A 21148-nucleotide genomic window follows, 5' to 3' on the forward strand; every position below is an offset into this window, starting at 1 on the left:
AGCAGTCATTTCTGCAAAAGGATTCCCGACCAAGTATTGAGTGCATAACTGAACATAATTATTTGAACGTTGACTTTTTTTGTATTAAAAACACTTTTTCTTTTATTGGTCAGATGAAATATGCAAATCTTTTGAGATAGGAATTTTGGGTTTTCATGAGCTGTATGCCAAAATCATCAGTATTAAAACAATAAAAGACCTGAAATATTTCAGTTGGTGTGCCATTAATCTAAAATATATGAAAGTTTCATTTTTATCATTACATTATGGAAAATAATGAACTTTTATCACAATATGCTAATTTTTTGAGAAGGACCTGTATAGATCATTTAGTAGGGAAGCTATTACATGTCCCTACCGATATCCAGCAAATACTAAATTGTCCCAAGCAATAATTCTGATCAAACAATCAAATGTCTGTTGTCTGTGGTTACATTCCTACAAATGCCAAAATCAAAGCCCTTGCTGTTAGGGATTGTGCTATTGGCATAATATGGCCAAAAATGTCTCAGAAAAACATGGCCCACATCATAACACCGCTGCCGTCAGCCACACAGTGCATCCAGGTGTCATAGTCTCTGTTCGTAATCACCGTACCAGCTATCGACGTGATGAAACCAGGAATCTTGATTCGTCAGAACAGGCCACTTTAGTTTCTTCCAATCATCCACTGTCTGATCTTGATCTTGGGCCCATTTCATATTGTGTTAGCGATGGTGTGCAGTTAGCATGGGGACTCCAATGTCCAAACTTCTTCTGATTTGTGATTTTGTTTAATGAGTGTTGGCAAGTATGAACCTGGTTTGGTTTTGAATGTCTAGTCTTAAAAACAAAAAACAAAAATCAAATACAATGGGAAAAGTTTTGGGGTGTTTTCTCATGACTTTATTAAACTTAATACATTGGGTTTTTAAAAAAAAAGATTTACTATAGACTATAGTTCACATTCTTCAATAGTTAGAAAAATGCATGCAATCTACAAGAGGGTTAGTAATCCACATTTGGTCATATTGAGTCAGGTGATATAAAATGTTACATACAGTGTAAATGATTAAGCTGCATATACAATGCCCCATTCAGGCAGCTTTAGTTTTTTGTGTCTTTCATCTAAACATGTCATGATTCTGGGATATATAGGATGTATATTGATCAAGCCCAAATACATTACACTTGTTCATCTTAATGGATATTTATATTGTACTTATACTGGTCAGGTCAGGTGTATTTGATGTTACATGACAGAACAGCAGCAGGTGGCAGGATAGTCATCAGCGTTCACTTTAAACTCATTTCCATACACATAGTAAAAATTAGGCTTTCCTTTCCACCTGTAGTTCACTTTGGTTATGGGAATGAGCTCGATCGTCTGCCTCTGAAACAGATCACATTACAGAAAGGTTCAGCGTGATGGTTGTCTCTAGTTACAGACTGGAAATGATATAGCACAGTTTGTCATTTACATAGTTTTTTTTATATACAAATTATAATTGAAAACTATGAATGGTAATACTAAAGTGATAAAAATGAAAATATAAAAAGGTCTGGAAGCACATAAACATATGAAGACAGTGGTACCTGTTGTAAAATGCGGGATGTTTGGGCATATTTCCCCTGATGTTCTCTTATTAAACGCTCAGAAGCTTGTGCAACAGAAACATCTGGAAAGCCCCTCACTGGATAGACCTACAGTAAACAGAACCATCTGATGAACATACCATACATATAGTGAGAGGTTCGTTGAAATTTGTATGTTCGTACCATATACTGGGAGTCTTTAAAGAGCTCTTTCCCCGAAACCTCCTGCAGTTTTTCCACTTTCAGACCACTTGAATCTTGTGCTACGAAATCATCCTTCTCTATGCTCCTGAAACAGTCCAAAAATATCTTTATGAATGAGACAGTTCAGTTTGAAAGACTTTTTGATTTTCATGAAATAAATAATGATAATAATTTTAGAAATAATTTTATTTAATATATAAATGTAAGTCTACGAGTATGATGGCTTAGAAACAGAACCACAAACATCTCAAACTGCAGGAATCATATATAAAGTGCCCTCCACTAATATTGGCACCATAGGTAAATAAGCAAAGGCAGCTGTGAAAATAAATCTGCATTATTTATCTTTTTGATCTTTTAAAAAAAATAAATAAATAAATAATTCACAAACATGTAAAAACAATTGAAAGTGGGGGGGGGGGGTCTCAATGTGAAATAAATGTTTTCTGTGGTTCACATTGGCCAATTATTTCAACATCCTTTTCCCAAGGCCCTGAGTTTTCTCCTATAATGCCTGAAGAGTTTGGACAACACCTGATAAGAGATCGGAGACCATTCCTTCATGCAGAATCTCTCCAGATCCTTCAGATTCCCAGCTCCATGATGGTGGTGCTTCTTTTCGGTTCACCTCACTCATTTTCTACAGGGCTCACGTCAGAGCACTGGGACGGCCATGGCAGAAGCTTCTTTTGCACTCAGAGACCCATTTTTGTGTTGATTTTAATATTTGTTTTGGATTATTGTCCTGATGGAATATCCAACTACGGCCCATTAGAAGACTTCTAACGGAAGCAGTCAGGTTTAGATTTTTTATCTTTAAGTATCTGACTGAATCCATGATGCCATGTATCTGAACATGAGGTCCAGGACCTCCAGCAGAAAAGCAGGCCCACAACATTAAAGATCCAGCAGTATACTTAACTCTGGATATGGGGTACTTTTTATCCCCATTCGTACTAAACTTATCTGGTGGGTTTGCTGCTCAAAAGCTTTTCGTCCGACCGTAGAAGCCAGTGCCATTTGAAGTTCCAGTCATGTCTGACAACTGAATATTCCAGTTTGTTTTTGGATGAGCAAGGAGAATTTTTCCTTGAAACCCTCCCGAACAACATGTGATTTAGGGGTTGTTTGATATATGTTTTTTTTTTTTTTTGGTTTTCTGACCCCAAATCTCAACCAATCTGTGCCAATTTCTATTTTGTGAAGCTCAAAAATCATGTTCTGGATATCAGAACTATATTCTTTGGTTTTACTCCGTGTGATGGATGATTAAGAAGTATTTGGCCTTTTGTTCCTCATATTTATAAACATGTGGAACAGGAATGGCTGTACAATTTCATGCTCCTTTTACTCAAAATAATTTCTAGCGGTGCCAATAATTTTGGCCAACATGTATTGGAGAAAAACTATTATTTAATTATGAGACCCCCCTTCACTTTCAATTGTTTTACTTTAATGATGTGTTAGATATTTTGTGATTTTTTTTTTTTAAATGAAGAATCAAAAGGATATACAATGCAGATTTATTTTCACAGCCACCTTTGCTCATATTTACCAAGGGTGTCAATATTAGTGAAGAGCACTGTATAGCACAAAGAGTGACTGAGGAGCTAGTTAATATAGTAAACAGCCATGCCTGCCTTAGCAAACACATATGTTATATCATACAGATCATACCATTTAACAATCAGGTTGATGAAGACGAGCAGCTGTCTCTTTCCATGACAGGTGGTACACTGGGAGGAGCCGCTGCCGCTACATGAAGTACAGCTGAAACACACCAAACAAGTCAAAACTCAGAAAAATACCCAACCACTGAAGCCCCCTGCAGGATTTAATCTGAACTCAACCCACAAAAGTTATACAAATACAATAAATTAAAAATATTGTAAATGTATTTGCAGCAATAATCAAAAATACACTGTATTGGCCAAAATTATAGATATTTATTTTATGCCAAAAATCATTATGATATTAAGATATTTTGTCATGATATTTTGTTCCATGAAGATATTTAGTCAAGTTCCTATTGTAAATATATAACATTTTATTTTTAATTAGCAATATGCATTGCTAAGAACTTCATTTGGACAACTTTAAAAGCGATTTTCTCAATATTTTGACTTTTTTGCAGCATCAGGGGCCCGTTCTTCGTACGTCGCTAATTCAGTTAGCTGGATTTGAATGTTGATGATTTGGCGTGATCTTGGATCATTTGGTTCTTCGAAGCTCATCCCGGAGCTGCTGTCATAGCAACAGGTCCGTAAGCTTAAACCTGCTCGGGAGCAGCTTATTTCATGTAAACAGGATTAGATCGCTTCTTTTCAACCAGAACTGATACTCAAAATATGCCTGCTACCACCGCTACTTTATTACAAGAGTATCGTACTGATCCAGGGACAATAATTTAAAATAATAATCATTAAAAACATTTTTTTAAAATAATATAAAAATGTTGTGTAGTCCATAACAACCTACTATAGACACAGCCACTTTTACTCACTGAAATATTTATTTGTCATAAAATTATTACTTCATAATTGTATTAGAGTCTTACACACATGCTATACAGATAATAGAGTCGTGCATTATTTTGAGTGATGACTGCTATTATAAGAGTGGCTTGATGGAGCGCAGGAGATGCAGATATCATGATATTGACCCTTTAGAAACTTTCATTAATGCGGTCATGAACAAATCTGTCCAAATATAAAATGAAATGAATAGATTAATTTCTACATTGAAATACAAAATGTAAAGACTGCACAACTATTATAAATTGTGAATCTAAATAATTGGGAATAATGAAAAAAAATTCTAATAAAATAAAAACATGTATCTATTATCTGTCTCATGTATCTATTATCACATTTATGTAGTTTTGTTTGCTTGGCTGTTTCCTTATAAAAGTCCAGAAATTTGTCAAGTTTTTCGTCAGGTGTCGTTTTAAATTATATGACGTCATTACATTGCCGTCTTGCCACCAGCCAATCGCTGCACTGCTGATCATGGTTTCGAGTACGATACATATCCCCTTTTAAGACAACACATGAACACGCAATTATCTCAGATAACTCAATCCAGCGATACTAATCATACACAACAGGTGTGTTCGAAGAACCCAATTAGCCGGATCAGGATTAGCACGATGATATCATCTTGGATGTGTCATTTGATCTCGGATGTAATAAGCGACGTACGAAGAACAGGCCCCAGATTCCAGATATTCAAATAGTTGTATCTCGGCCAAATATTGTCCTATCCTAACAAACCATACATCAATGGAAAACGTATTTATTCAGTTTAAGATTATGTATAAACCTCAATTTCGAAATATTTACCTTTATGACTGGTTTTGTGGTCCAGGGTCACAATTAAGATAAGCAAGCCATTTTTTTTAGAGAGAGAAACCAGTTTTGAAGAAATGCCTCATTACTGTATATACTGCTATAGAAAGACTTACTTTTCACGTCCGCGCCCATTGCAGTGCGAGCAGCGGTCTTCACCACTACGGTTACCAGAACCATTACACACCCAACAGACTTTCTGCACATGGAAAACAATAGAGGACAAACAGGTCATATATAAGGGTGTTTACGTCATATGATGAACAATTAAAAAACATTCTGTGGTTTGTGTGCACAATTCAATTTGAATTGCTATCCAGTCACCATACAATGAGATACGTTTACTCAACACAAGTGCTTTATTTTTCATTGATGATAATAAAATGCCTGGCATGCAGCTTGTTTGGTCTGTGCTAGAGAAAATTTACTTACATTTCCAGCTCCAGCACAGTTGGTACAGGGGCTTCTTCCATTTCCCAGACACAAGTGACAGTTCTAGGGGGCAAACAGAATATAATGCTCAAATATGATCCGACTAATTGAACATAACTATTACTGGCAAGTTTACCTGCTGCAGGAAGCCAAAAGGCATTTGTACTTTAGAAAGTAAAACACTTTTTAAGCAGCCTTGGTTCCAGATATATTTCTTTGTTCCTATTCATTATTCCCTTAGGGATTTTTAAAAGTCATTGTTAAAGAGTTATAAGCCATCTAAGCAAACCAATCCAGCTATGACGTAAAAATCAAAGCATTACAAAGTATTCTGAAAATGCAGAGAGACTATTAAATCATCCATAGTGCTTCATCTGAGAGGGTGGTTTTTTGGTACAATTTACATGTCACAATTTCTTTGCAGAATCATGGGTAATGTAGCTCTTCACCATAAATTTTGGATTTTAACATTATTTAAAAAGTATGTATGCTAAAATAAGTTTCATACAAAATAATGCAGGCTGATGGCTTCAAAAGCATATGTAAACCATCAATAAACAACCTCATACTGTAGCTCATGGCACGTCTGTCTTTAAAAGGTTTTTATGCAATCATTTTAAATTCACTATCGTAATGTGAAAATGCTTCCAGAACACGACGGTTTTGCTCTAATTATAATTAAAATGCTCTAAAATAATTAAAATGAATGTTCTGGTGATCTTGAATATTAAATAAAATGCTGTAGAACCTTTTAGAATGTGTTGTGTTTTCATGCAGAAATGCTGTGTGAACCATCTGTGTGAAAGCAAACACGTCCCAGGATTGATTCTGGCATTGAACCCAGGTCGGGGACCTAGTAACATTGCCGTGTTCAATCCTGGGATGACCGCGGTGTGAACAAAATTCAGATCTAATGCTGTGTCGTAGTGATGACGCACATTATCGTGCGACTCTTTATCCAGGTTTTTTGAAGGAAGATCAACGTTCACGGCAAAAAATATGTGCAAACTGTAATGAAGCAGAGATCAGTTAGTTCCTCACTTTCCGCGCTGACGCCGAGATCTTTCGCTTGCTTCAGTGAAAGTATAACGTGCCTAACATTTTCGACTCATACATTACATGTCACACCCTGATGTCACGTGTCATTACAGGACCTTTACGGGTTGTATGTGAAAACACGCACATATCCCAGGTAATCACTGGCAGTGTGAAAGTGCAAAACCTAGCGACCCGGAAACAATTGCCGGAACACTGGTTAAAGTGTGTCGAATGGGACCTGCTCCTTTAGTTTTTGTGGATCATGTGGTTAAAGGTCAAACCTTGACTGAGGAAGTAAAAGGCACTTTAATGGTCTGCTTCTGCTCTTGAAAGAAGGCCGGAGGTTGAGCTGCAATCTGCCAGGGACCTGGAGCAGGCTGAAGACCAGCATCCACAGGCTGACCTGAAATGTTATGATTTTATGGATTATGAGTCACAAATGCAGAATTTTTTTTCCATCCTGGCATTTGCATCATGTAAGATTTCAATATAGTACAGGAATACAAGATCAGATTTGTATCCATTGTAAATGAAAGCAAAAGACTGCATGAAGTGTAAACTTCTGTGTAGACTTCTGGGTACCTGCGTAAGGCTCCTGACTCCATTCAGTAGATCTGGACTCTGTGAACGTCTCCAAACGATACTGAGAACAGAAGCAACATTTAGTTCGATCAAGTACATATCACATCAAGTTTTGACATACAATCACCATCTGATGCTTCCGGACACATCATCAGTGATGTTTCTTGGCATCATCAGGTGTTTCCAGTCTTTCAATAATCAGACACCCTTGCTCAGGTGACCCAGTCGGGATTGATCAAGAACCAACTTGTGTCCAGGTACCACTACCCCACCCAAGGCTCTCCTCTCCTGAGTTGGTATCGGAGTTTGATCAGGGTTTGAACTAAACTCTGCAGGGCAGTGGTCCTCTAGGACTGGATTTGAGGAACCCTGTGCAATGCTCTTCAGAACTTTGTCATGACACTTACGATAGCGCCCCTCACTCAGGGTTCTTAGACAGCTGCTAAGGATGTGTTCCTGGGTGCCTCTCTTTAGGCACAGAGGGCAAGTTTGTCACTCTATCTTCTCCCAGCAGAAAAGATTGGACAGGCTTGGTAGTACATCATAGACAGCCTGGATTAAGAATTTTATTCAGTAGGGCTTAGATTTCAAGAGCTTGGACTAAGTAACTTTGCGTTCTATTACTTGTTCCCAACTTGTCCAGGCTCCCTTCTGCTGCATCCTAACAATCCTGCTGTCTCGCACTTCCTCAAGCAATGCTCTGATCTCATCCCGGAGCTGGGACCTCTTATCCATCCTCCTTGCCTTGCCATAGCATGATGCCGTGTTGCTGCTCAGGTCTTCCTTAAACCACGGAGCCCAACAATGCCTTTTGTTCAGATGTGACTCAGCAACATCCACGGCCTCAGATAACTTCCATTTCAGCCCTGTCCTGACCTCAATCCCTGCCTGAGAGACTGTTGGGTCTGAAGACTCCTAGTATTGCAGCAACTACCTAGTGGGATCACCATGGATTCTTTAAGGCTGGTGATGGGGAGTTTGAACTTGTTGTTTTGCCCATATAAAGCGATACTGCTTAGGCTTCAGAGTGGTCCAAGCGATTTCTGTAAGAACCTGCTCATCCTCGTCAGTGCCTTAAAGGGATAGTTCACTCTCAGATTAAATTTTGATAGGTTTTATCTTACCTCAAGGACATCCAAGATGTAGGTTTCTCGGTTTCCTCAGTATTTCCCATTTTGATATTTTCAGGTCCAACCGTTCTTGTCTGTGACTCACATAATGGATGTCTATGGTCACCACCTCAAAGAGCATGCACAGAGTCGTCAAAATTAAACAATTCCCCATCGTAAGTACACATTGATGACCTAAGACACGAAACGAGCTGTTTGTGTAAGAAAACGAACAGTATTTATATCGTCTCTACCTCTTGTACACAACCACGTCCAACTGATCTGAGGGCACGAGTGCTTTCTGATGTGACGTGCGCACGCTCTGGCTTTAGTCTGTGCAAGCGCGGAAAGCGCCGGAAGCGATCTCTCACACGTGTACATCACTCATTGTTTACATTTACTGCCTATGGTTTACACAGATTTCAGAAGTATTACCTTTCACTGTGAAGATCTAAACATATTTAGACATACAGGAAATTGCAATAGAAGACCATTTCAATATATCCATAGACAACAAATTTTTTTCACAACCATATTAATTCGAACCAGAATACTCAGGAGCGATCCGCTGCAGCAGCACGCCTTCAAGCCTCAGAGAGACAGATCTCTTCAAAATTGGTGGTGTTTTAGTAGCAAGTGTTGTGAGATGCCAACAGAAGTGGAGAGCATATGTTGTCACGAATGGAACAACAAGACGACAATGAGGGCATTGACAGTATCGCATCACACACCTGCCTGACTGAAGATCCTGAGTTTTCTCCACTGTTGAGACCCAGCGTTTTGCACGTTGTGTTTAGTATGCCACGTATAAACTGGAGGCGACGTCCAATGCCAGAGGGACCCAATGGCACGCTGTCAATAGAGTGAGTAATGTGTTGTATTTTTATTATAATCGCAACGATTATAGGGTGCATTATAAATAAATTAATTAATTACAATTACTGCATTATTTCATACAGTGCAGATTGGTGGCGTAGCGTGTGGTAAACAATGAGTGATAAAAAAAACAAAACAAAAAAACAATGAGTGATGTGCATGTGCGAGAGAGCACATCCGGGGCTTTCCGCGCTTGCACAGACTAAAGCTAGAGCGCGCGCACACGTCACATCGGGAAGCACTCGTGCACTCAGATCAGTTGGACGTGGTTGTATACAAGAGGTAAAAACAATATAAATACTGTTCATTTTCTTACACAAACCGCTCGTTTCGTGTCTTAGGTCATCAATGTGTGCTTATGATGGGGAATTGTTTAATTTTGACTCCTCTCTGCATGCTCTTTGAGGTGGTGACCATAGACATCCATTATGTGAGTCACAGACAAGAACGGTTGGACCTAAAAATATCAAAATGGGAAATACTGAGGAAACAAAGAAACCTGCATCTTGGATGTCCTTGAGGTAAGCTAAAACATATCAATTTAATCTGAGAGTGAACTATCCCTTTAAAATTATATGTCTTATACATTATATGTAAAGAAAACACATACCAAAGAAGAAAACAGCATAATGTAGATGATTTATTGAAGGTCTTACCCTGTAGGTATTAAAGGACTCCATATTGGTTAAGACTCCATCTTTGACGGGGGCAGAACTATAGCAGCACTTGCTGGAGACATATGCTGCAAAAGCTTCACGTGCCCTGTCCTCTGAGATGGAGGGTATACTGATATCAGGGAGAAAATATCAATATGTAAGTGAACTTTGCACGTCTAACAGGGTGTGTTGTGACATTTTCAGTACCTCCCTGACCCTTTTTAGCCATTTTAGTAAAGTAACACACAACATTCAGGTCATAGTGCAGAATAAGGTGAATCAGCAGAATGCATTTGAGATAAAGCTTTCAAACTTTTTGATGCCAAAAACCTTAATATATGATGACCCCCCCACAACGGGAATATAAAAGCAGCTACAGTACATAGCTATATACCGTAATTCCTCAAATAAAAACCAGTAGTCAAATAAATGCTGGGCTTCTTATAGTGGCCAGGGGCGTGGTCAACACGGACAAATGCTGCCTGAGTGTTTCTCGTTCGAGTCAAAAACCGGTTGCATCGGTTTTCGTATCACCAGTACACTGAACTGAGAACAGTTTCTGTCGAACGCATCCAATTCAAGAACCGAGGAGCTGATGATAATACGTATGTGTGATTCAGTGTGAAGCACTGACTCACTGCATGTCTGAACCGAACTGATTCTTTTGGTGATTGATTCTGAACTGATTCTGTGCTAATGTTATGATCTCTGTCCACTGGAACGCTATGGCTTTTATTTAAAACAATTACTTATCAAACAGATGGAAGTAGAAATAAAGGCCTGCCTCTAATAAAATCCTGCTTCAAATAAAAGCATGTTACCTTCTGCAGTTCAGGTAAATAAATTCCCAGGCTTTTATTTGAGGAATTACGGTATATTGTCTGACAAAATTGCAAAGAAAACATTTATTTGCTAAGCTTTTACTGTACTGAAGTTAACGCCAATGTTTTAAAAATACTGTTATTTTAATGAAAAATAGCCATTTTTGTATAAACACTACATATCATAGGTGAGCGCTTTTTGCATAGATAAAAAGCTCTTACTGCCAGTCTGGGCTGGGGGGCTGTTCAGGTGCTGGCATTGGTACAGATGGCATGGGAGGTGGAAGATACCCACCTGTGAAAACAGAGACAAAACTAGGAAGCTCATTCATGTATTTCTGTGCTGAAAATACTATAAGCTCTACTGTTGCATTCAAGACAATCTGGTACATGCAACTTGCGCCAACATGTCCTCTATTCGGAAACTATTGGCTTGAATAAACGTTTTCCAGTTTTAATTACTGTTTTGTAGTGACGTTTATGTGCTTTCAACTTGTAACTCCATCCGTCATGACTTGATTGCATCATATGCACATTTTGGCACGCTGAAGTGTTTTGTTAAGCATCTTTGTGGTTTGATATAACTTGCATGCTTCTTACCGCCTCCGCCAGCCAAAGTTCCTTCATATCCTGGGACAGTATCGAACATGTTTGGAGGGGGTGCAGAAGGTCCGTACATGTTTGCTGCGGGTGCGGCCGCCATGGCTGAATGGGGATTCAAAACAAACTGGTTAGGTAGGTTTTCCACTGGATGTGCAAGAAAGACAAATAGTAGCCATTAATAAAATTCAGCTTAAAATATATCAGAAATGGCACGATGCGTTCAAACATTTACTTATTTACTGCACAGCTTCTGAAACAATGATCGCGATTTATGATTGGTCAACATGGCCTATAAATAACCAGTTATTAGTCTTCAGCTGCTTAGCCAAAAAAAAAAAAAAAAAAAAAAACGCTATTAAAAAAAATGTTATTCACAAAGAAATACTGCGGAACTTACTTTTTAGATCTCGAAGAAATGGTTCTCGTTCTTGGTAAGACCCCTGAAGCCAATGGTGAGCAGTGTGCGCTCTAATGCCTATTGATTTAAGTCTACTATAGCCTATTTATGGTTTGGGACTGTATACTATATATAATCCGAGAGCTGCTCCTATTGGATGGCGCTGAATGGACAATTGGGTGGAGAAACGTTAGTTCCTTCAATAAGTAACACTGCTTTCAGTGATTTACTCAGTGAATCTAACAAGTTCTTGGACATATAACAATGTAGGAAGTATCGGTGATGTGGATTAACAGGGGATCGTGTTTACTGGGGGATGTCAATGTCCTTTGTCTGTGGGGATGTGTGCGTTTCACTTTCCAGCAGATTCGTCAGATGCGAACTGTGACGTTACAAAGGGGACAAGTTTGGTACATTCTTCATGCTCTTAATAAATGTTGTTACAACTATTACACTGTGTGTTTTTCCTTAGTGACTGCTATGTATTCAGCACAGTTTTAGTGTCATTTTAACAATTTCACACGGTAACAGGATTCACAAACCCCGCCCCCATTATCTTGAAGCGTTCACTTACAGTAACTTACGTAGAAAGAATGACGATTGCTCAAACAAACGCATATTTAAAATGTTCTACACTTATTTGCAACGATCATGTTTCGAATATTGTAACAAGGCGATTTGTGTTGAGAGGGGAAAAATACTGAAAAACTTGCGTCCCAAACAGAATCCTGTTCTGTGTAATTTATCTTAAACCGAAGCAGCAGAGAAGACAGGTGACTGCAGCCAGAGCCATTGAGAAACAGATTTGCAACACTCCTTGTGTGCAATAGGAACAGAGGAATGTGAAGTGTGTCAAGGAGCAAGTTTTTTTAGACTTGGCCTCTCGAAAATCTGCCCACTAGTGGTATTTTATTTTTATGAAGCGCCTTATGGTTTATGTTTATCGTTAGATGGAGAGTTATGTCATAACTTCAGTTAGATAACGACAATACCCAGTAGCTATTTTTTCATATTTTCAGGTTTTTAGTCTTTCTGCAATCTTTCTCGGGTTTTCAACCTTCTCGGGCACGCCCACCATAGGGTACATTACAACTACAGACGTTAAGAGCAGTGATTGTTTTTTCGTTTACTCTTTTTGCTTAATATCATGAACAATGATGGGAAGTCCGGTTCTTTTCCATGAACCGGTCCTTTCGGAAAGTAAAAAAAAAAAAAAAAAACTGGTTTAATGAGTTTCAATGAAGACTGACCATTCCAAGAATACAATAGTCTCTTTGAATACATTTGGTTGCCTTGTTTTGTGTTTATAAACATAATTTGTATTATTGGATTACTTAAATTCCGTATTTGCTTGTATTTCTTAATGTTTTATGCTTGTGAATATCACAAAATAATAACTGGGATGTGAGCAATTAACAGTTTTAAATCTAACATAAAAAAATCGAATCTTATAAAATCGAATGTTTGATAATATTCAATCAGGGTATCTTCCGTCCATTCTAAATATAGCTACATAAAAAATAAAAATACAAGTAACCAAGTATGACTGGAGATACTCTTTTTTTTTTAGCATGTAGTCAACACATCATGTAAGTTTTATTGTATCTGTTATATGTATCCCCTTTTTTGTTTATGTTCTGTTTGATGTTAAGTATATAAGTTTGTTTGTTTTTGAAAGAGAAAAAAATTAATTGCAAAAAGAAAAAAAAAAAGATTTATTTGTTAAACAGCCAAAGAGGCATCTAGTGGTTAAACAATTGTATTACATATTAAAATTATTTTCCGGTCACCAAATGCCTCTAATTTGCCTCTGCACTAGAATAAAATACAATAGTCATTCATGATTCATAATTAGTGCATATATTATTTAGTACCAAAAATTTCCTCAAAATATTAACTAAATAGAATTGAACTAAAATATACTACAATTGTTTAATCTTACTTAATTAAAGTTATACTTATAGTGTCTGGTCACATTTGACTGCCAAAGAGTATGAGAACATATTAATGGTGTGCACACTTTAATGGTTAATATTTCCCACAGTCCATTGCACTTTGGCAAAGGGTTCTCTTGAGAACTAAAAGTACGAATAAAAGGTGTTAAAAACATAACATTACAGATGTTTGAAATACTAATAATCAACATTTAAAATGGTAGAAAAAAAAACATTTTATGTTATCTGTGTTATGTTTCATCGGCAACAACGTGAACTTTTTTATACATCTGTTTGACCATTAATTTTTAAATCCATCATTGTGCAAAAAAATCTGAACAGAGTTATTGGCATAAAGACCCACAGCTGGCAGATCAACGTGCTACTTCTTTTCTCTTCAATACGGAAGTTAACAGTTTACAGTGACAGGATGTTTGTAATTGCGGCAGGGTGGTCCGTTAAAGATGTGGCAGTAGGCTGTGCCTCAAAGCTTGCCTACTGGTCTCCTACACACTCAAAAGTGTGTACTTTTTCTTAAACAAAAGAGTAAATACTTTAGTATAGTATAAGTAGGCACATTGGGACATTGCATCTGTTTCTCAATGGCTCTGATTGCAGTGAGAGAATTCTAGGAGTCTAAATATTCATTGGCTGTTGCTATACAAGGACACTACACTTTATAGCAAAGTGTCAAATAATATCAAGGGAGAATATCTGAAAGTGAAGTGATGTGTGGCTCATGTATGGTGCTCCATACACAGAATTTGTGCTCTGCTTTAAACCCATCAAAGTGCACACACACACAGTAGTAAACACACACACCCAGAGCAGTGTGTTCCAGGAAGATGAAGAAAAAGGCAAACACAAATTTATGCAATCTGTTATAACTAGATGCTAAGGACATTTCCATTGATGTGCATATATTTCCATTGATGTGGATGTATGTATGGGTTGATATTGAACCAAATATTTTTATACATAATAAATTACTCAGATTCATAATGTTATTTATTTATTTGTTTTATTTCTTGTTCACTCAGTCAATTTTCATTAATGTTAAATAAAGTGTTAAATAAAATACATGCTATTTTATCATAATTTTTCACATTATAATGTACTGTAAGTAGACTTTGCATGCCTGGAATTATAAAGTGCAATTTTTAGATGTATTATATTTAAGTTGATCCATGACACCAGAATATAATTGTACATTTCGAGAATACTATATATTTTGTAAATAGGCCTACTGTAGGCTATAGTAACGATTACTGTACCTGTGGTATTTTTGCCGATACTTGCATTGCAATTGTACAATTTTTTAGAACAAGTACTGCATACTAATTCTAACATTAATAGTAATATTAATACTACGTATAGGCCTACGTAAAAAAAGCGTTATTATGAATACCGTTACGCAGACACTTGGTAATATTAATAATTTAGCTCTGAAAAAGTAGTCATGAGGTGCCGCCATGTGGAAATCTGAGATTATGTACATTTCACAGCAAAACCATCTCTGACCTGGTGCTGGTGATCCATAATCCGGGTTAACGGTGCCGTAGTTAGCTCCATAATCACTTCAGAGGAAGCAGAGGAAGTTTAATGAAGTAAGCTTTGGCACTTTTCGAAGCACAAATAATGTAAATATCGGTTATGACGACTTAGATAAAAAAACACGTACCCCACTGTCGATCTCTCCATTTTGCAAAATGAGAAGTAAAATTGAGAGTTCCTGAACAAGTCTCCTTATGCTGTAATCGTCATGCGATTGTTATTTCGTAAATTACCCCACTCATAAGTACAGGGGAAGCTCAACAAATAGCTATTGCTCAGTCTACAAAGACGTGTATTGTACATAAAATGAGTAAACGTTGGAATATTCGTAGACGTAGCGCGTCTCAAGAACAAAGTGCAGTTTCAGTTTCACACGGAGCCACTAGAGGGACATGCTGCAAAAATGCAATGTGAGGTAAATTATTTGCGTTTTAAAGGGAAAATATGCAAACTTCGCAAAACTCGCAAATCTTATGAAAACGAACGCAACTTATTCGGAAGAACGCAAAAGAGCTTTCGGTTCTCCGTAGTTTGACGGTAGGACTACTACACAAACAACCACCTGCTGATGAAAGCAAAAACGAGGAACCAGACAGACAGAGAAACCAGTGCGGTTTACTTACTACTTTAGGTGAGGAGTAGCTACTTTTAGAAACATATAGTGCATGTGGCACCACGATACAGTGAAATGGACAGTAAATCCAGGGTAGTCTTGATGCAAAAGGGGGCTAGTTGTCACAAGTTTTACACTTGTTCATTCATCCAAAGCTACACCAGTGAAGTGAGTTTTTTTCTGCTTTAATTTTTTCTTTCTTTCTTAAAGTTATTCTCGGTATTCAGGATTTCACGTGTATATATACATTGAATAGAAATGATTGTAAACAGAATGACGTTTTGGACATATTTGCATTCTTTGGATTATTTTTCACATGGCATAGGCCTACATTTTCACAATGTAAACCTGTTTATCATCTTTTGGCTTCATTTAAACAGTAAATTTATTATTATTATGAACCAATGATTAATGAAATAGCAAATATGGAACATAATAGATTATGATTAACAATAAACTCCCAGTTAATTGAATAATTAAGCAATACATTTGTTAAAGAATTTATTCATATTTAAGATTAGCTACGACTGTTCATTATTAGTTAAAGTTAGCTCCATTAAATTATATGAATGGATACAACTTTTGATTTTGATAATGTATTAATACATTTTCAATTTCACTTAGAAAATTCAAACAACAGCTGAAAACTCATCTCACCTGTCAACATTTGACTGCATGGCAAAAAAATATAAATATAAATAAATAAAAAAACACTTTGAAACAGCAAGATCATTTGTTGTTTGCCCTCAATTGTAAGTCAAACAAAGCAAACAAAAAAATGTAAATGTGCTTCAGAAGATTTTTATTTTATTTTTAGTGTTATGTAGACTAATGTTAACACATGGAACCTTATTATGAAGGGTTATTAAACTAGAATTGAAAAATTCTGGAATTTTCAAGACTGGAAACTTTCCTTGGGAATTAATGGGAATATATGGGAATTAATGGGCATAAACTGGAAACTTTATTCCACTGTATTGCATAGATGGTTCTAGCATTTGAGTACTGAATGAACCAAATTCAAGTCTTCATGATCTCTCACACACAAGCCGTTTACAAACAAAAGAAATTACTGTTCTAGTACATTTCTAGTACAACCAGGGGCGGATTAAGGTGGTCAGGGCCCCCTAGGCTGCTCTTTATGTGAGTCCCCCCCAATCATTATGCTTTACTGGAGAAATGTATTTTGAAAGCAGAATCAAGTCACTAGATCAATAAAGAAATATGTGCTCTTTCTTAGTATCAGTCATTTATTTACTGGTTGCATAGTGAATGTGTAGGGAACAATTTACACTCTCACTCTTACTAACTCAAGACATAAGGTGAGACTAGATTTTAACGATAATTTTTTTTTATCATGATCAAATACATGACTAGAAAATTTATCAAATCAATAATTTTCTAATAAATTTTGTTCTACTTTCTGAGTATAAATTATTATATGCATTAAAAACAACAACACTCAAGCACTGTAAAAGGTTTTGTTCAACTGACTGGCTTCTCTCTTCAAACCTTATAACCGTACATTAATTATAAGCCTCTAGAACTTTTGACTCCTAACTGAACTCTTTTTCACAAATTGAACATAGATATAAAAACAGTATAAATAACAAAAAAAAAAAAAAACAGCAGTTCTTTTTTTAGTCATTACGAATGATTATTATTATTATTGCGAATAATAAGTGCTCTCATCAAAATGCAAATGAGACAATTTTTTTCAAACATGATGCAGAGCTACACAACCTACTATATCCTACATACTAATAACAGCCTAGATAGTTATGTAGCCTAATTTGCGCGCATCAGGGAGTCGCTCTCAAATAGCGGGGTATTAAAATCTTTTTGAATGCGCATGCGAGTTTTACTTTCTATTTAACAATCGCGCGAACTTTCAGCAGTGCTGAGCATGCATTCTGCAATACAACACATTGATGTTTTCAGAGACATTAGTTTTATACAGCTAGCTAGCCAGGAAAAACAAGATTTGAAAAATCTAAGTGAGTTAGCACTTTTTCTTTGACAATTTATGAGGTATAAACTGAGACAGTACAGGTCAAAAGTTTGGACACATTGCTATTTTAATGTTTTAAACATTGCATATCTTTTGCTCATCAAGCCTTCATTTATTTGATCAAAAATACAGAACAAAACAGTAATATTGAGCAGCATTACTGGTTTTACCATTTAAAATAATGGCTTTCTGTTATAATATATAGGCTACTTTGAAATATAATATTTTTCTGTGGTGCAAAGCTGATGAATCATTACTCCAATCATCAGTGTCACATGATTCAAGCCTGTCAGCAAGCCTGTCAGACCAGTCCTTTTGGGGATGAGGAATGAACATGACCATGCCCTAACTTGATCATGCCCAAACAGAAAAGACAGAGAGCTGAACAGTTGCACATTTGAACTGCTGGTTTCGTCTGGTCAGAGGAGAACTGACCCCCAACTGAGCCTGGTTTCTCCCAAGGTTTTTTTCTCCATTCTGTCACCAATGGGAGTTTTGGTTCCTTGTCGCTGTCGCCTCTGGCTTGCTTAGTTGGGGTCACTTCATCTAAAGTGATATCATTGACTTGATTGCAAATAAATGCACAGACACTATTTAACTGAACAGAGATGACATCACTGAATTCAATGATGAACTGTCTTTAACTATCATTTTGCATTATTGACACACTGTTTTCCTAATGAATGTTGTTCAGTTGCTTTGACGCAATGTATTTTGTTTAAAGTGCTATATAAATAAAGGTGACTTGACTTGACTTGACATTTCCATCAGTATGCCTGTATTCAAACAATGCAGTTATATGTAGTGCAGTATTTGATGTTGATCTCTCAAAAGACTAGAGTCAGCAGCTATCACTTTTCACATACATCTTTTTGTAGCTTCTAGTATCAGCAAATCATGTGTGCTGTCTTTTCTGGAATTTGGGCAGGAAATAACTGAATATGGTGAATGCGGATATATTCACCAAAATTATTTATCTGGAGTTATTGTTGACTTTTTGTCATTATATTGATAATTTACTAGGTACACATGTCCATACCAATATCCAGCAAATACTAAATTGTCTCAAGCAATAATTCTGATCAAACAATCAAATGTCTGTTGTGTGTGGTTACATTCCCACCAATGCCAAAATCAAACCTAAGCCCTTGCTGTTAGGGATTGTGCTATTGGCATAATATGGCCAAAAGTGTCTCAGAAAAGCATCGCCCTCATCATAACACTGCTGCCGTCAGCCACACAGTGCATCCAGGTGTCATAGTCTCTGTTCGTAATCACCATCGACGTGATGAAACCAGTAATCTTGATTCATCAGAACAGGCCACTTTCTTCCAATTGTCCAATCTTGATGATCTTGGGCAAGATCTTGGGATCTTGGCATTAGCAATGGTGTGCAGTTAGCATGGGGACTCACAGATTCATTTCAATGCATTTTACAAAATGTCCAAACTTTTTCTGATTTGTGGTTGTATTTAACGAGTGTTGGCAGGCATGAACCTTGTTTGGCTTTGAAAGATAGTCTTTAATAAAATACAAAAATGAAAAGAAAACGCAAATACACGTTTGGGGTCTTTTTTCAAAACTCAGTTTATTTTGACTTTATTAATCTTAATACATTGTTTTTGTTTATAGATTTACTACAGATTATACTTCATATTCTTCAATAGTTAGAAAAATGCATGCAATCTACAAGAGGTTTAGTAATTCACATTTGGTCATATTGAGTCAGGTGACATATTAAAATGGCATATACAGTGTACATGGTTAAGCTGCATAAACAATGCCCCATTCGGGCAACTTGAGTTTTTTGTCTGTAAGTCTGTCGTGTTGCGAAGTCACTCAGTCAGTGACGAACAAATTGTTAATGGCTGGTCTATATGGTAATATAGTACATTGGGCAGGACATCCATATGCTCACCTAACATTCATCAACCTCAAATATGGTTTATCATCTGAAATATGTATGTAGTAGCAACTTCACATGGCAGCTCAATCTAATGTTAGCCTAGAAAAAAGTTCACATTTTTGTATGGTGTGTGGAAGCTGAACAGTAGTGCACTTGGGCTACTGCAGGACAGACGGAGGCACTGCTGTGATAATTTGCTCTTAAAATACTACATCATTTTTGGTCATACGGATAAGAGTAATGCATCTTTTGTATCTGTAAAGACTAACAGAATAGCAATGAAATGTTGCGCTTTTGTAAAATAATAAAAGCAAACATGATGCGCTTTTTGCCATCTTGGTCTCTGTGAACTTGAGCATGTCATTTTGAAATTACGTGGATGCTTGCCTTATTACAGACATGAAAATTATATTTATAGAGAGTGAAACTTTTAAATGAACCAATTCAGACAGAAAACAAATATTCTCACATTATGTAATAAGTATGAAACATGCATACAGGTGCTGCGTAGATTAGTCACTGTCGCAGACATCATCTCTTAAACAGAAATCAGAAGCACTAGTGTAACAATTAATTACGACGTTAATAAATAATTAAAACGTTAATGCAGTGTACTTGCTGTTTTTCCCTAACAAATTCATAATTATTGTATTTGCTGGTGCGCTGTGTCAAGTCTATTTTTCCGTACGCTAGATAGCTTATAAGGCTATAGGCAATTAAAGGCTCATTATTATGATTTATATGGTTTATTAATAAAAGTGTGACAAATAGTCAACTAATGCTTAAAATTAATGACTTCTAGTCGGCCAGAAAAATCTGTAGTCAAGAGCAGCCCTAATGCATATTGACTAATTGTTTATGAGAAGCATACGTATAAGAGGCTGTCCATTACCTGAATATATAGCCTACTTGTTTAATTAGTGACACTTAGCCTGCATTTTAAAATATTTATTCAGACTTCTTCCTAATCCTTAAAAAAATGGGCAAAGAGGTGGGAGCTGGTTGTTGAAACCACACCCACCTAGCTCGACGGAGATGACAGCAGCGGCAATCCACCTGTGACTCAAGTGGCCACACCTTTAATTGTGCAGAACTTTAAGGCTTAATATAATTTAAACGGATGAGTTATAACCCCCCCCCCCCCCCCCCCACACACACACAGTTGTCATGAAGGGCAAAATTAACTATAGACCAAAACCACTTTTTGAACCAGGCTGTAAACATGTTTTTTTTTCTGCTGTAAAGTTGAGCACTTTAACTAGGGGAGTCTATGAGACTGACTCCCTTTTGGAGCCAGCCTCTAGCGGCCAGTTGATGAATTGCAGTTTTAGTCACTTCTGTTTAGGCTTCACTAGAGAGACCGGAAGGCTGTCGCTTGGTTGGCAGAGGCTATTTACACTAGCTCCACCCACAAACGTGTGATAGGGATGGTCAACACGACAGACAATTGACCTGGGTTCGAAACCGCCTTTTACCAAACTTTTCTCCCT

General features: G+C 36.9%; 1 protein-coding gene and 1 pseudogene across 2 annotated transcripts; both read right to left on the reverse strand.

The window, feature by feature from the left end:
• Positions 1 to 919: 919 nt before the first annotated feature.
• LOC113080112 (protein SSUH2 homolog) lies at positions 920 to 15504 on the reverse strand. 2 transcript variants are annotated; one of them, XM_026252335.1, is made up of 13 exons: positions 15256 to 15504; positions 15096 to 15151; positions 11241 to 11345; positions 10863 to 10935; positions 9820 to 9949; positions 7179 to 7239; positions 6878 to 6999; positions 5559 to 5621; positions 5243 to 5325; positions 3457 to 3549; positions 1759 to 1864; positions 1576 to 1683; positions 920 to 1372 (listed from the first exon to the last, which is right to left on the reverse strand). In XM_026252335.1, exons 1-13 carry the CDS (start codon positions 15273 to 15275, stop codon positions 1232 to 1234), a joined length of 1161 nt encoding a protein of 386 aa, XP_026108120.1. In that variant the 5' UTR covers positions 15276 to 15504; the 3' UTR covers positions 920 to 1231. The 2 variants fall into 2 exon arrangements, with proteins under 2 accessions (XP_026108120.1, XP_026108121.1); XM_026252336.1 differs by lacking the exons at positions 15096 to 15151; positions 15256 to 15504 and adding an exon at positions 11641 to 12113.
• Positions 920 to 21148, reverse strand: part of LOC113080113 (protein SSUH2 homolog) — a 41256-nt pseudogene continuing 21027 nt past the window's right edge.

Source organism: Carassius auratus, unplaced genomic scaffold (assembly GCF_003368295.1).
Source record: "Carassius auratus strain Wakin unplaced genomic scaffold, ASM336829v1 scaf_tig00030267, whole genome shotgun sequence".
NCBI classification, from domain to species: Eukaryota; Metazoa; Chordata; class Actinopteri; order Cypriniformes; family Cyprinidae; genus Carassius; species Carassius auratus.

What these genes read in the sequence shown, in the direction of transcription:
- LOC113080112 (XM_026252335.1), bottom strand. Translation starts at nt 15,275, where the DNA reads ATGGAGAGATCGACAGTGGG. An exon ending in TTATGGATCACCAGCACCAG is followed by an intron (nt 11,346 to 15,095) that starts GTCAGAGATGGT and finishes ATCCCCATTCAG; the next exon opens with CCATGGCGGCCGCACCCGCA. An exon ending in GAGTCAGGAGCCTTACGCAG is followed by an intron (nt 7,000 to 7,178) that starts GTACCCAGAAGT and finishes ATAACATTTCAG; the next exon opens with GTCAGCCTGTGGATGCTGGT.